General features: G+C 46.9%; 1 protein-coding gene across 6 annotated transcripts in view; it reads right to left on the bottom strand.

Annotated features, from left to right (window-relative positions):
- The window catches only part of LOC140197837 (actin-like protein 6B), a 61,723-nt gene that overhangs the window by 38,097 nt on the left and 8,373 nt on the right, over window positions 1-15,253 (bottom strand). For all 6 annotated transcript variants that reach the window (XR_011886035.1, XM_072258321.1, XM_072258322.1 and 3 more), the window contains exons 3-5: window positions 4,762-4,927; window positions 3,799-3,899; window positions 930-1,027 (exon numbers count right to left, since the gene is read on the bottom strand). Coding sequence is in view for 5 of the 6 variants with exons in the window: in XM_072258321.1 (XP_072114422.1) it covers window positions 930-1,027; window positions 3,799-3,899; window positions 4,762-4,927 (365 nt within the window). In the remaining variant the exon portion in view is untranslated. The remainder of the gene's footprint in view (window positions 1-929; window positions 1,028-3,798; window positions 3,900-4,761; window positions 4,928-15,253) is intronic.

Below are 15,253 nucleotides of genomic sequence, written 5' to 3'. Positions count from 1 at the left end.
GGGAGGGCAGGGAAAGGAGCTGGTTTGACTGTTTCCGTTGTTGCGGGCATGCTATGTAGGCACCTGAATGTGTGGCGACATTAGCAGGCATCCCCTAGCACACCCTTGGATGTAGGGTGTTAAAGCATTTCACTGATGGTGAATAAGCAAGCCTGAAACCTGGAACCAAGGGTCGCGGGGTTGGGGGAAGGAAAACAGAGTTCAGACACCAACACGTAACCTGCTGGAAGAACTCAGCGGGTCGAGCAGCATCTGTGGAGGAAGTGCGGCGGGGGGGGGGGGGGGGTAAGGAGCAGCCAGAGTTTTGAATTGAGACCCTGCATCGCCTCCCCCAGAGCTCCTCCAGCAGATTGTCAGTGCCTAGGTCACATTACAAGAAGGACGTGGAGGCTTTGGAGAAGGTGCAGAAGAGGTTTACCAGAGTTAGAAGGAACTGTAAGAAGAGACTGAACAAACTTCAGTTGTTTTCTCTGGAGGCTGAGGGGACTCCTTCTCGAAGTTTACACGCCTGTGAAGGGCATAGGTATGGGAGACAGTCAATCTTTCTCCCAGGCTGGAAATACCAAACACAGAGGTTTAAGCTGAGGGGACAAAGATTTCAAGGGAACAGAGGTCTGTTGGCTGCAGGCTGGGAACAGAGGGATTAGTTCAAGTTAACATCACGGTTAGCAGAGACATGATGGGCCGAACTGCCTGTTCCCGTACTGTATCGTTCAAAGGGAATGAAGGCTTGGGCAGTCAGCAGAGAGGCTGATGTCATTGGGGGGGGGGAAAGGGACGAATGGGATGGGGGAGGTAGCAGTCCCTAACCTTATCAGGGTGGGCACAGGGGTCGGGGGGGGGTAGTGGGATTGAGGGAGGTACCCCTCACACACCCCTCCCCCACCCCCACCCCAGCGGATTGACGGCTGGGTCCGCTGTGAGGATACGCTGTAAGTACCGCGGTCTTGCAGAGGAAGAACGCAGGGATGTTGTAGTGCTCGAACATCAGCTCGGTCAGCTTCTCCCGCTTGGCCCTGGTGTTCCACTGGAAGCAAGCAGAGGAGAGGCCCGGTCAAAGTTCAGTCTTCAAATTAAATTTATCACCAAAGCCTGTATCTGTCACCATGTACGACCCTGAGATCTACGTTCATGTGGGCATTCACAGTAAAAAAAAAATACAATTGAACAATTGAACCAATGAAAAATTACACACAAAGACTGACAAACAGCCAGTGGGCAAAAGAAGACAAACTATGAGTAAAATAGATAGATTGACAGATTGGCGCACAGGTTGACAGGTAAGTAAGAAGGTACTGACAATGAGGAGTAGAGTCCTTCAAAATGAGTCTGTAGGCAACGGTGCAGTCTGCCTCCACCTTCCCCTCAAACCCCATCCATCTCACCCTAACCCCACAAGCCGGCTCACAAAACCGCACCGGGGAGGCAAGAGGGCAAGTGGGCAAGTCAGGCAGAGATACAGTGCAGAAACAGGCCCTTCAGCCCATCAAGTCCATGCCGATTCACACTAATCCCACATGAATCCCACTTTTTCGACTCCACTCTCTGGCATTCCATCCCCCAGTGCTGCTCCCTCCTCTCCGGTCCTGCCTCCCTGCTGAGCTTCGCCTCCCCGGTCGGCTGTTGTCATTGATTTCCGCACCCTGTGGCCCATCAGGTGGCCGCTTTGCTGTTTCCGTGGCATTGGTCTGTTTTTTTAAATGAGGCCGAGCTGCTAGCTCGATGCTCAGTCCTGCACAAGTGGAGAGCGTGGAAGGAGCCGGCCGGATTCGAACTCGGGACCACTCACCTCAAAGCCCAGTGCTGATACCACTACACCACTGGTCAGCTGCCAGTGTATATATCGTGTGTGTGTGTGTGTGTGTGTGTGTGTGTGTGTGTATATAAAATCTTGTGTATATATTGTGTCACTATACATTCTTGTACAATTAAAAAATTAATTATGGGTTATATGTAAAAACTACATTAATTACATACGTTATCACACAAGATATATGCATGCCTCACTTAAAGTAAACACCAAGTTGCGCCCATGTTCCCGGGCTACCCGCAGCTTCCTTTGTATTAGCTTAATATTTTGAAGCTGTGAAACATAACACCTAGCCTCAAAACCAAGACTTTCCCCCGGGGACGTAACAACCAAGAGAACTTAGACACCCCCCCCCACCACCCTCCCCGTGACCGATGGAGACCCACCAGAAGCAATGGTGTTTGGGTTGGGGGGTGAACATTCCAAGATGTGCAACTCCGTTCAGTCCATCTCCCTTTGTTACCTCTAGTCGGAGCATACAGCCCAGACACCTGGCGAGCAGGCTTTGTTGGCGCCGGAACATGTGGCAACACTTACCGGCTGCCCCCAGCACACCCTGAGGTTGTTAGCGCAAACGACGCAATGCACTGAATGTTTCACGATCAGCAGAGGAATCTGAAATCTAAATTGGGACCCGGACAGCGGGCAAGAAGATGTTCCTTTGGCCTGGTGGTAGGTGCTTTCAGGCTTTTGTACCCTCTGCCGGATGGGAGGGGGGAGGAGGGAGAAGGGAGAATGTCCAGGGTGGAAGGGATCTTTGATTATGCTGGCTGCTTTACTGAGGCACCAGGAAGCAGCAGAGTCAAAGGGAGGGGAAGTGAGCTTGTGAGATGGACTGGACTGGAATAGACTAGGACGGACTGGACTAGGTCCATCTCTGTACTTTGTTGTGGTCTTGGGCAGAGCTTTTTTGGGGAGAAAATGGGACATGGAGAAACACCTCGATGCACGAAGCCTCGGCCACAACCCTCTCCCACCTCTGTACTCCTCCACCAGAGTAAAGGGAGATGGGATGGATCACTATGGAGATTCCACATTCTGCCTGTGTCTTTTCTTCGGAGCTTGGAGGTGAAAGGTCACGAACCAAAACCTGGGCGGTCAGCTGAAGGTCCAGTTTCCATGCTGTATCTCAGCGTCGGCTGGACAACCAGAGGATTCAAAGTCGCCAAGGGGTTTGGGGGCGAAGTCCAGAGAAGTGTAAAGGTCCCCAAAGGATGAGTAAACCCTTTAAAACCATGGCCTCCATTAGGGTTGCCAACTTTCTCACTCCCAAATAAGTGACAAAAGTAGCAGTCAAATACGGGACACTTATGTTTACCCCGAGAAAGACTACCATGAAGCCTTGCGCGGGCACCTGTGTACGCATGCATGTACGTGCCGATTTTTTTCTACAAATCGATTTTGGCTTAATCTTCCCGATTCTGCTTTTACTGTATGTTAGTGTTATTTTAGGTTTTATGTGTTATTTGGTATGATTTGGTAGGTTATTTTTTGGGTCTGAGAACGCTCAAAAAATTTTCCCATATAAATTAGTGGTAATTGCTTCTTCACTTTACACCATTTCAGCTTACGAACGGTTTCATAGGAACGCTCTACCTTAGCAGGGGAAATACAGGAGAAGGGCGGTCCCGTATGAGACAAACCAACTTAGCCCAATATACGGGATGTCCCGGCAAATATGGGACAGTTGGCAACCCTAGCGTAAAGGTCCCCAAAGGATTAGTAAACCCTTTAAAACCATGGCCCCCACAGCATCCTGCTAACACTCCAGTCAGAGCCCCGCAGTGTCTCCCAGTCGGAAGTACCAAATCCCATCGCCCTGGCAACAATTCAGACCCCCAGCCTGTTGTTCTGACCTAGACAGCACCCCTCACAGTCCAAAGGCCCGCCCGTCCACCCACACATCCAAGGGACTCTGTCGACTTGGGTCCCTGGTCCCCGCACAGCCCCACACCATCCCGGATCACCTAGGCCTCGGCCTCACTCACCGGCGCCTCCGACATGAGCACAGGGTGCAGGCTGGGCTCTGACTTGATGTGTTTGGTGTAGGTGTGGTCCAGAATAGCCTGGAAACAGTCCCAGTCCTCGACTGCAGGGGGCAGAGCAGAGCAACAGTCACCGGTCAGCCCAGCCAAAGCTTGGCGAAAGAGCATTCAGTTGGGGAGTGGGAGGGAGAGGAGTGTTCAAAGGGGCAGAGAAGGTTTGGTAAGGTTCAAGATTAGTGAAAGGGTTCGGAGGCTCAGAAAGGGGAATGGAGAGCAGGAAAAGCAAGAGGAGCAAAAACCCAGTGGCAAAGGAAAACACAGGATAAAAATCAAAATGCATCCATAAAGGCTCTGTTGGAACGTGGCGTCTAAACCTCACACAAATAACAAATTTTAGAAAGTTAAGAGAAGACAGTGTGTGATTGGACAGTGTAGAGGGAGCTTCATACTGTATCTACCCCCGGGAGTGTGTGATGAGTAAGTGTAGAGGGAGCTTCATTCTGTGTCTGACCCTGGGAGTGTGTGATGGACAGTGTAGAGGGAGCTTCACTCTGTGTCTGACCCTGGGAGTGTGTGATGGACAGTGTAGAGGGAGTTTCACTCTGTGTCTGACCCTGGGAGTGTGATGGGACAGTGTAGAGGGAGCTTCACTCTGTGTCTGACCCTGGGGAGTGTGTGATGGGACAGTATAGAGGGAGGTTCACTGTGTGTCTGACTCTGGGAGTGTGTGATGGGACATTGAAGAAGGAGCTGCACAACATGTCCGATTCTTGGAGATGGGATGGGACAGTGTTCATTGTGAAGGCTCCTGTTTCGCACACAGGAATGCGACAAGTCTCCAGGAAGCTCGTGTTCCTCCAAGGAGATAGTGGGTGCATTGGGGAACCAGGAGAATGGGGGCAAGGTGCTGAGGGTAAATCCAGTCAAACCTGCAATGCTTCCACACTTCCTTCCCCTCTTACTCACTCATTGCATTCTTCAGAGGCGAGATGACCTCCACGCCCTCCCGCGGAACATGCAGCGAGTTGGTGTCGATGTAATAAGTCTTCCCGGACTTGGTGTCCTTCTCCCCGTCAATGTCGAGTGACGTCTCATCATGGTTGAGAAGCCCCACAGTGGTGGGGAAGTCAGCCTGAAGGAGCAAAGTTAGACACGATGAGGCAAAACCTTCATCCCGGTCTCCGGTCTCACCCGAGGAACAGGCCACATTCCTGCTGAAGACACAGATTTACGTACAGCGCCCACAGTGTTTAGCAGGGCAGCAACAAAGCAAAGTGATAGTGGCAAAACAAGCCCCCGTCTCACCCTCCCATTCACTCACCCACATACACGCCTCCAACCCCCACGTACACCACACCAGTCAACTGGCAATTGGTTCATTATTGACACATGTACAAAGATAAGGGTGCAATAAAAAAGCTTTTGTTCATTGTGACATCTCCAGAAATGTCATCAGTACATCAGGATCGTACAAAGGTAAAAAAACACGAGCGGCACACAGAATGAAGTGTTGTTGTGACAGACAAGGTGCAGTGCAGGAAGACAATGTAGCGGGGGTTAATAGCGTTACGCTGATGCCACTCGGTTGGCCACTCCCACATGGGCAGAGTTAACGTCGTGTTCAAGCAGAGTGATCAATAAAGTTCAGTTGAATATCCTGCAGGGCTCGCCTCCTGGTGTGCTCTGCACCTTCCCTCAATATCAAAAACAGCAGCTATTAAGGCGCATGGGCCACGACGAGGTCAAGACTCCATCTTATCATAATAGGGGTTAGTTTAATCATCCTATAACAGGAGAGTATATTGGGACTTCGCAGAACATAGCCGGCCGGTGGTGTCGTGATATCTGCACTGGCATTCAGGGCGAGCGGTCCCGGGTTCGAATCCCACTGCCTCCTTGCACGATTTCCATTCGTGCTGGGATGAGCGTTGAGCTAGTAACTCAGCCTCGTAAAATGCAGTCAAGAATGCTAAGGAAACGGCAAGGTTGCCGCCCGATGAGCCACAAGGTGCGAAGAGGAACAACATAACTGCAGAGCAGTGGGAATGAGGAAAGTGGCATACTCACTGCTCAGTATCCAGGGAGGAAAAACACAGACCATCCAATCTATCCTTACAACTGTAGTCCTTCATTCCAGGCAACATCCTGGTGTCGCACTCACATCCTTCCAGAAGGGCCTGTGTTCTCCAGAGAACAGGTTCCCAAACTTGTTTATGCCATGAACCCATACCAATAAGCAAGGGGTCTCTGGACCCCCAGTTGGGTAGCCCCTGCTCTAGGGTGAAACACAAATCACTGGAGGATTTCAGCAGGTCAGGGTGTGTGTCAAGAGCCTTCATCTGGACTAAAAGTTAGAAGGGAGGGAGACAGCTGGTATAAGGAGATGGAGGGAAGATGGAGGGAAAAAGGTTTGGCAGGTGATGGGTGGATCCAGGTGAGGGGGAGGAGGGTTGGCAGGTACATGGGGTAGTGAACAGTGTGAATAACACCAGAAGCTGGAAGGGGATGGGCAGGTTTGTTAGAGCTGTTGGGGAGGGTTTAAACTAATTTGGCAGGGGGTTGGGAACAGGAGTGAAGGGACCTCAGGATAGGACGGATGGTTAAAATAAAGCAAAGATAGTGTGCAGTCAGACTGTCAGGAAGCGCAGGTAGATGATAAGACAAATCTGCAGCCAGCAGGATGAATATAAGTGCATTAGGGATGCGGAATCAAAAAGGATAACAAATACGGTGTTATATCTCAATGCACGGAGTACTGTATAAGAAATAAGGTGGATGATCTTGTTGCACTTTTACAGATTGTTGGGTATGATGTTGTGGCCACCACTGAACCATGGCTGAAGGATGGTTGTAGCTGGGAGCTGAATGTCCAAGGTTACACGTTGGGTCGGAGGGACAGAAAGGTAGGTGGGGGGGGGGGTGTGGCTCTACTGGTAAAGAATAGCATCAAATCAGTAGAAAGATGTGATATAGGATCAGAAGATGTTGAATCCTTGTGAGTTGAGTTAAGAAACTGCAAGGGTAAAAGGACCCTGATGGCAGTTATATTCAGGCCTCCCAACAGCAGCTGGGAGGTGGACCACAGATTACAATGGGAAATAGAAAAGGCGTGTCAAAAGGGCAATGTTACGATGGCCATGGTTGATTTTAACATACAGGTCAATTAGGGAAATTAGGTTGGAAACACATCTCAAGAGAGTGAGCTTGTTGAATCCCCACAGAATGGCTTTTTAGAGCAGTTTATCATTGAACATACTAAGGGATCAGCTATACTGGATTAGGTGTTATGTAATGAACCAGGGGTGATTAGGGAGCTTAAGGTAAAAGAACCCCTAGGAAACAGTGATCACAATATGACTGAGTTCAACTTGAAATTTGATAGGGAGAAAGTAAGGTCTGACATAGCATTATTTCAGTGGAGTAAAGGAAATTACAGAGGTATGAGAGATGAGTTGGCCAAAGTAAATAGGAAGGAAATGCTGCTAGGGATGACAGTAGAGCAGCAATGGTGTGAGTTTCAGGGTAAAATGAAGGTGGTACAGGATAGATGTATTCCAAAAATGAAGAAACACTCAAATGGCAAAATTGTACAACCGTGGCTGACAAGGGATGTCAAAGCTAATGAAAAAGCAAAAGAGGGTATACAACAGAACAAAAATTAGTGGGAAGATAGAGGATTGGGAAGCTTTTAAAAACCTACAGAGAGCAACTAAAAGAATCATTAGGAAGGAAAAGATGAAATATGAAAGCAAGCTAGCAAGCAATATCAAAGTGGATAGTAAAAGCTTTTTCAAGTATGTAAAAAATAAAAGAGAGATGAGAGTAGATATAGGGCCACTAGAAAATGAGGCCGGAGAAATAATAATCGGGGTCAAGGAGATGACAGATGAACTAAATGAGTATTTTGCATTAGTCTTCACTGTGGAGGACACTAGCAGGTGTCAGGTGTTGAAGGGTGTGAGGGAAGTGAGGTGAATACAGTTACTATTACAAGGGAGAAGGTGCTCAAAAAGCTGAAAGACCTAAGGGTACGCAAGTCACCCGGACCAGATAAACTGCATCCCAGGGTTCTGAAAGAGGTAGTGGTGGAGATGATTTCCTTAAGGGAAAATCTTTCCTGATGAACCTGTTGGAATTCTTTGAGGAGATTACAAGTAGGATAGATAAACGGGATGCAGTATATGTTGTATATTTGATCTTTCAGAAGGCCTTTGACAAGGTGCCACACATGAGGCTGCTTACCACATTAGGAGCCCATGATATTACAGCAAAGTTACTGGTATGGTTAGAACACTGGCTGATTAGGGCAGATTAGGCGAATGGACAAGAAAGCAGCAAATGAAATACAATGTTGGAAATGCATGGTCATGCACTTTGATAGTAGAAATAAATGTGCGGACTATTTTCTAAATGAGGAGAAAATCCAAAAATCTGAGATGCAAAGGGACATGGGAGTCCTCGTGCAGAACACTCTAAAGGTTAACCTGCAGGTGGAGTCAGTGGTGAGGAAGGCAAATGCCATGTTAGCATTCATTTCCAGCAGTCTAGAATACAAAAGCAGGAATGTGATGCTGAAGCTTTAAAAGGCACTGGTGAGGCCTCACCTTGAGTATTGTGAACAGTTTTGGGCTCCTCGTCTAAGAAAAGATGTGCTGGCATCAGAGAAGGTACAGAGGAGGTTCACAAGGATGATTCTGGAAATGAGAGGATTATCATATGGCGAATGTTTAATGGCTCTGGTCTGGCCTCGCTGGAATTTAGAAGAATTAGGGGGAATCTCATCGAAACCTTTTGAATGTTGAAAGGCCTAGACAGAGTAGATATGGAAAGGATGTTTCCCATGGTGGGGGGGTCTAGGACAAGAGGGCACAGCCTAACTTTCTTTATCTAGAGGGTGGTGAATTTGTGGAATTTGTTATCACAGGCAGCTGTGGAGGCCAGGTTGTTATTTAAAACAGAGATTTTTAGGTTCTTGATTGGGTACGGCACCAAAGGTTACCGGGAGAAGGCCAGTGAGTGGAGCTGAGGAAAGGAAAAAAAGAATCACCATGATTGAATGGCAGAGCAGACTCGATGGGCCTTTGTCTTATGGCGATAGCTGGTGGTGACAAGGGGCTATGCTCTCTAGAACATAGGAGGATGAGAGGGTATTGGTATACGAATGTCATGTGTACTGAGATACAGTGAAAAGCTTGTCTTGCATACTGTTCATACAGATCAGATCATTACACAGTGCATCCACGTTCATTCATTCATTATGCGCCATGCCGTATTTCATGGGCAAATTTTTCTACAGAAGTGGTTTGCCATTGCTGCCTTCTGGGCAGTATCTTTACATGACGGGTGACCCCGGCCATGATCAATACTCTTCAGAGATTGTCTGCCTGGTGTCAGTGGTCACATAGCCAGGACTTGTGATATACACCAGCTGCTCATACGACTATCCACCACCCGCTCCCATGGATTCACGTGACCCTGATCAGGGGAGGGGGGCTAAGCAGGTGCTACTCCTTGCCCGAGGGTGACCTGCGGGATAGCAGAGGGAAGGAGAGCCTTACACCTCCTTTGGGAGAGACACATCTCCACCCCGCAGATAAAGTGTGACAGCTGCAGAGAAAGTCTAGTGCAGGTGAACATTGAAGTGCCAGATCATAACGAGGTAGATTGAGAGGCTGACAGGGCAGACACAAGTGATTTTATGCTTTGTTGTCTGCCTGCACTGCACTTTCTCTGTGGCTCTTCATTCTCTATTGAGCTTTACACTTCATTCTACACTAAGTTTTACTTCATTCTATCTCAACGTTGCAGTTAGCGCGACGCTGGTATAGCTCAGTGCGTCAGAGTTCAGAGTTCATTCCCGATAAATCTGTACGGCCTCTCCTTGGGTTTTCTCTAGGTCCTCCCGTTTCCTCTCACAGTCCAAAGACGTACCAGTTGGTAGGTTAACTAGTCATTGCAAATTGTCCCTAGGTTAGATTAGGGTTAAAAATCGGGCTTGTGGGGCAGTGTGGCTCAAAGGGCCAGAATGGCCTATTCCACGTGATATCTCTAATTATTACCTGTGTGAACAGCATGCAGGACAAACCCCAGTACATGTGACTATAATAAACCCATAGCAATTGTTCAGTCTGGGTATCTAGAACAGAGGGTAATAGTCTCGAAAACTGGGGGTCAGGTTGTTCAGAATCAAACTGTTGTCACCCAGAAGGTAACAAATGATTGGGATTCTCTACCTTTGGCTGTGGAGGTTGCATTTAATGGAATCAAAAGACCTTTGGCTATCGAACCTTAATCTTATTGGATGGCTCAAGACACCATGTGGTCTTCTGTTTCCTGTCCACTCAGAAGATGGAGGTGCAACGAATCCACGGTGACTTGGTTGTTTGGATTCAGGATTGTCTTGTCCATAAAAAACAGGGGTTAGCAGGCAATGGGACTTATTCTGCCTGTGGGCTGTCTACACTTCTGGCTGCCTTGGTAAAGTAGTCACCAAAGAGCCCAGACATTCTCTCTGCTCCCCACTCCCATCTGCCAGAAGATACAAAAGCCTGAATTCATGTACCACCAGGCCCAAGGACAGTTTCTACCCTACTATTAAATTGTTCCCTAGTACGATAGGACTCTTAAACTCACAGTCTACCGTGTTATGACCTGCACTCTATTGTCTAACCACACTGCATTTTCTCCAATTCCAACTCTCATTCCCGTTCCGATGTGTTGGTCCATGGCTTCCTCTTGTGCCATGATGAGGTCACCCTCAGGGTGGAGGAGTAACACCTTATATTCTGTCTAGGTAGCCTCCAGCCTGATAGCACAAATATCAATTTCTCTTTCTGGTAAAAAAATTTCTCTCCCCTTCCCCTCTTCTTCTATTTCCCATTCTAGCCTCCTACCTCTTCTCACCTGCCTATCACATCCCCTTGGGTCCTCTCTTCCTTCCCCTTCTATAGTCTATAAAACGTTAACTCTATGGTTAATTCTATGGTCCACACTCCTCTCCTATCAGATTCCTTCCGCTTCCAGCCCTTTACCTTTCCCAACCACATGGCTTCACCTATCACCTTCCAGCTATCCTCCTTCCCTCCCCCCCCCCACCTTTTTATTCTGGCGTCTTCTTCCTTCCCTTCCCGTTCTGAAGAAGGGTCTCAGCCCAAAACGTTGATTGTTTATTCATCTCCACAGATGCTGCCTGACCTGCTGAGTTCCTCCAGCATTTTGTGTGCGTTGCTCTGGATACCTTCTTCTATTTCAATGCACTGTGTAATGATGTGAACAGTATGTAAGATAAGCTTTTCACTGCATCTCGGTACATAAAACTAATTCCACTGTGGTATTCCACCAGGATCCAATCTTGTATCTTTGCAATTTGTGATAGACACTTCCTGTACCTAATGATGTGGCAACTAAGTGCATCTTCGTAGTCTTCCACTGCTGTAAAACCACCCACTTCGAGGTTCACTGTGTTGTGCATTCAGAAATGCTCTTCTGCACACCACTGTTGTAGTGTGTGGTTATTTGAGTTACTGTTGCCTTCCTGTCAGCTTGAACCAGTCTGGCCATTCTCCTCTGACCTCTCTCACTAACAAGGCATTTTCACCCACAGAACTGCTGTTCACTGGATATTTTTTGTTTTTCTCATCATTCTTTGTAAACCTGAGAGCAGGAGTTCCCATCCTGGGGTCCACTGAGCCCTCCCTTCATGGTATTAGTTCATGGCATTAGGAAGGTTGGGAACCCCTGCTCTAGAGACTGTTGTGCATGAGAATCCAAGGAGATCAACAGTCTCTGAGATACTCAAACCACCCCATCTGGCACCAGCAATCATCCCACGGTCAAAGTCATTTAGATATTTCATTTAGATTAGATATTTAATTAACAAGGTGTACAGGTGTGCTTAACAAGTGTATGTAATTGACTTGAATGAAAACATGGATGGGTGAGTTAGTAAATTTGCAGATGAGACAAAGATTGGTGGCATTCAGCTGTGTGGAAGATTGCGAAAGGACACAGTTAGATGTGTGGGTTACGACCAAAGGGAAAATGGCTGGTGTCACTCAGCACTTTCATGCAAGGGTGATTATTAGGAGTGTCAAAAATCAATTTTACAAAAATTAGTGAAAATCACAAAGAGAAAACTGCCAATATTTACAAAGGATCTCTACCCGATCTCTCACTCTCTGCCACTGAGAGCAATGAACCCATTTACTAGGCTCCAGGACATACCGTCTTTAATCACCCAGAGTTAACGCAAGACAACACATGAATTGGAATATGCATCCCACAGTGTCGTTACAATCATGTTACAAAATAAACAGAAGTACCTACCTTAAATACAGTACACAAGCATTTACACATGACTAAAGTAAAGCAATATTCCACCATGTATGGCAGGAAAGGCACCATAAGGCTAAACTGAGTGCACCAGCTCGGTTTAGGACCCGTTATGAGAATATACCGGGGAAAAAGGTGTTGAAGTACGCACACTCAGCACCACAGCAGAATGTCAAGACGATGTTCAGTGATAAGGTGAGACTCCAAAAGTGGTATCTCAAGAGCCTGGTGGTTGAAGTGTAGTAACCGTTCTTGAATTTGATGGAGTGAGTCCTGAGGCTCCTGTATCTTCTTCCTGATGGCAGCAGCGAGAAGAGAGCATGACCTGGGTAGTGGTGGTTCCTGATGATAGACGCTGCTTTCCTGCGACAGTGTTTCACGTAGATGTGCTCAGTGGTGGGAGGGCTTTGTTTATCTATAGTTTTCTTCAATACAAGTTATTTTGTATTGCTTGAATGCCTGCAAGAAACTGACTCAAGGTAGTATATGGTGACATAGTCATAGTCATACTTTATTGATCCCAGGGGGAAATTGGTTTTTGTTACAGTTGCACCATAAATAATAAATAGTAATAGAACCATAAATAGTTAAATAGTAATATGTAAATTATGTCAATAAATTATGAAATAAGTCCAGGACCAGCCTATTGGCTCAGGGTGTCTGACCCTCCAAGGGAGGGGTTGTAAAGTTTGATGGCCACAGGCAGGAATGACTTCCTATGATGCTCTGTGCTGCATCTTGGAGGAATAGAGGTACTTTGGCAATAAATGACTATGACTATGCAAGATCCTCTTCAGCATCTCTATTGTATCTGCCTCCACCAGCAACCCTGGCAATGTTTTCCAGGCACCCACCACCTTCTGTGTAAAGATAAATTTGACCCCACATCTCCTTTGAACATTCTCCTCTCACTTTAAATGCATGCCCTCTGGCATTAGACATTTATACCCTAGGGGAGAAAGTACTGGCTGTCTACTCCATCTACGCCTCTCATAATCTTAGCGTCATAGAAAAGTACAGCAGAGAAACAGGCCATTCGGCCCAACCAGTCTGTGCCAAACCCATTGAACCTACCTACTTCCAATAACCTGCACCAGGACCACAGCCCTCCACATCCCCCACTGTTCATGTGCCTATCCACACTTCTCTTAAACATCGAAATCAAGCACGCACCACTTGCGCCAGCAGCTTGTTCCACACTCTCACCACCCTCTGAGTGAAGAAGTTTCCCCTCATGTTCTCCTTAAAACCCTATCAGGTGTCCTCTCAGCCTCTGCCACTCCAGACAACAAACCCAAGTTTGCCAAATTTCTCTAATCCTGGTAAACCTTTTCTGTGCCCTCTCCAAAGCCTCCACATCTTTCCTATAAGGGGGCAATCAGAACGAATGCAATACTGAAGATGTAGCCTGACCAGAGTTCTATAAAGCTGGAACATAACTTACTGGCTCTTGAGCTCAGAGCCTCAACTAATAAAGGGAAGGGTGCTATATGCCTTCTTTACCATCCTAATGACCTGTGTAGCCTCTTTCTATGAATGGGATCTATGAACTTGGACCCCAAGATCTCTCTGCTTATCAAAACTGTTAAAGGTCTGGTAATTAATAGTGTATTGCCTTGTTACACCTGATCTCCGAAAGTGCAACTCTCCACACTTGGCCAGAAATACCCCCAAAGTTCAAAGTCGTCGTCGTGGTTATCCATCAAGGTCGAGGATGATGGTCTTCATTCTGTTGATCTACTTATGGGCTCTCAAGTGGCTTATGAGTCCAATCTTGGCTTTGAAGGTTCTTCCACATTCAGGACAGGTAGTTCCAGATGGCAGATCGGGCTTTAGTTGTTGCTGCCTCTCTTTGCTTCTAATTCAGTGCATCTGTTGGCTTCGAAAGTTGCTGTTCCTTCTCGGATGATGGCTTGCCAGAGTTTCCTGTCCTTGGCATTGGTTTCCCAATTGTTGACGTCGATGTTACATTTCTTCGTGTTGGCTTTTAAGACGTCTTTGAATCTCTTCTGTTGTCTGCCTCTTTTACCTTTGCCTTCTTTAAGCTGGGAGTAGAAGATTTGTTTCGGCAGACGTTCGTCTTTCATCCGAACAGCATAAACGCTCCATCTTAGTTGGTTCTTGATGACGTAGGCTTGTTGTTTTTGCTTCATTTAGCACACTGATGTTGGTTCTTCTATCTTCCCAGCTGATATTTAAGATGTTTCGAAGACAGCGTTGATGGAACTTTTCAAGTGCCTTCAGATGTCGTCGGTATGTTGTCCAGGTTTCTGATGCATACAGGAGCGTTGGGATTACCACTGCTTTGTACACTAACATTTTGGTGTCTGTTTGAATGTCACGATCATGAAAGACTCTTGTTTGGAGATGTCCAAAAGCTGTTCCAGTGCATTTAAGATGATGTTGGATCTCCTCATTAAGGTCGACATTGGAGGAGAGGTGACTTCCAAGATACGGAAAGTATCACCAATACTTATCACCAATACCATCACCAATTGAGACAAATCGGATAGAACCATCATTTCAACTTGACGAAATAACCCTGGAAAATGTGGACCTCTTTCCATATCTTGGAAGTCACCTCTCCTCCAATGTCATCCTTAAAGTTCAAAGTACATTTATTATCAAAGTATGTATACATTATACAACCTTGAGATTCGACTCCTAACAGGCAGCCATGAAACAAAGAAACCCAAAAGAACCCATAAAAAGCCATTAAACACCAATGTGCAGAGAGAAAAAAAACAAACCCTGCAAATATTCTGTAAAGATCAATAAACCAATTGTTTGGAATCAAATAACTTTGCCTGGTGTCTCAGGGCTGGGTATGTCTGCACATGTGTCACCCGCCCTGGCACTCCTTCTCTGCCACCTGACCCACACCCCCCCACCACCACCACGGCGCACCACCCTCATCATTCTCAACATCCTTTGCTCCAGCCAGATTTACATACTCACTCTCCATTCCAGGTTGACAAATATAGAACTGTGCAAAAGTCTTAGGCACCTTAGCTATATATACATACCTAAGATTTTTGCATTCACATACTTTGATAATAAATTTACTTTGTACTTTGATGGTTGTAGGGCAAGAACTGTGGGAAGGTGGTGTGGGACCATGATAGAT

The sequence above is a fragment of the Mobula birostris genome, chromosome 5, assembly GCF_030028105.1.
Source record: "Mobula birostris isolate sMobBir1 chromosome 5, sMobBir1.hap1, whole genome shotgun sequence".
NCBI classification, from domain to species: Eukaryota; Metazoa; Chordata; class Chondrichthyes; order Myliobatiformes; family Myliobatidae; genus Mobula; species Mobula birostris.
The sequence above is the reverse complement of the archived record's forward strand: the minus strand, read 5'-3'. Positions and strand labels throughout refer to the sequence as shown.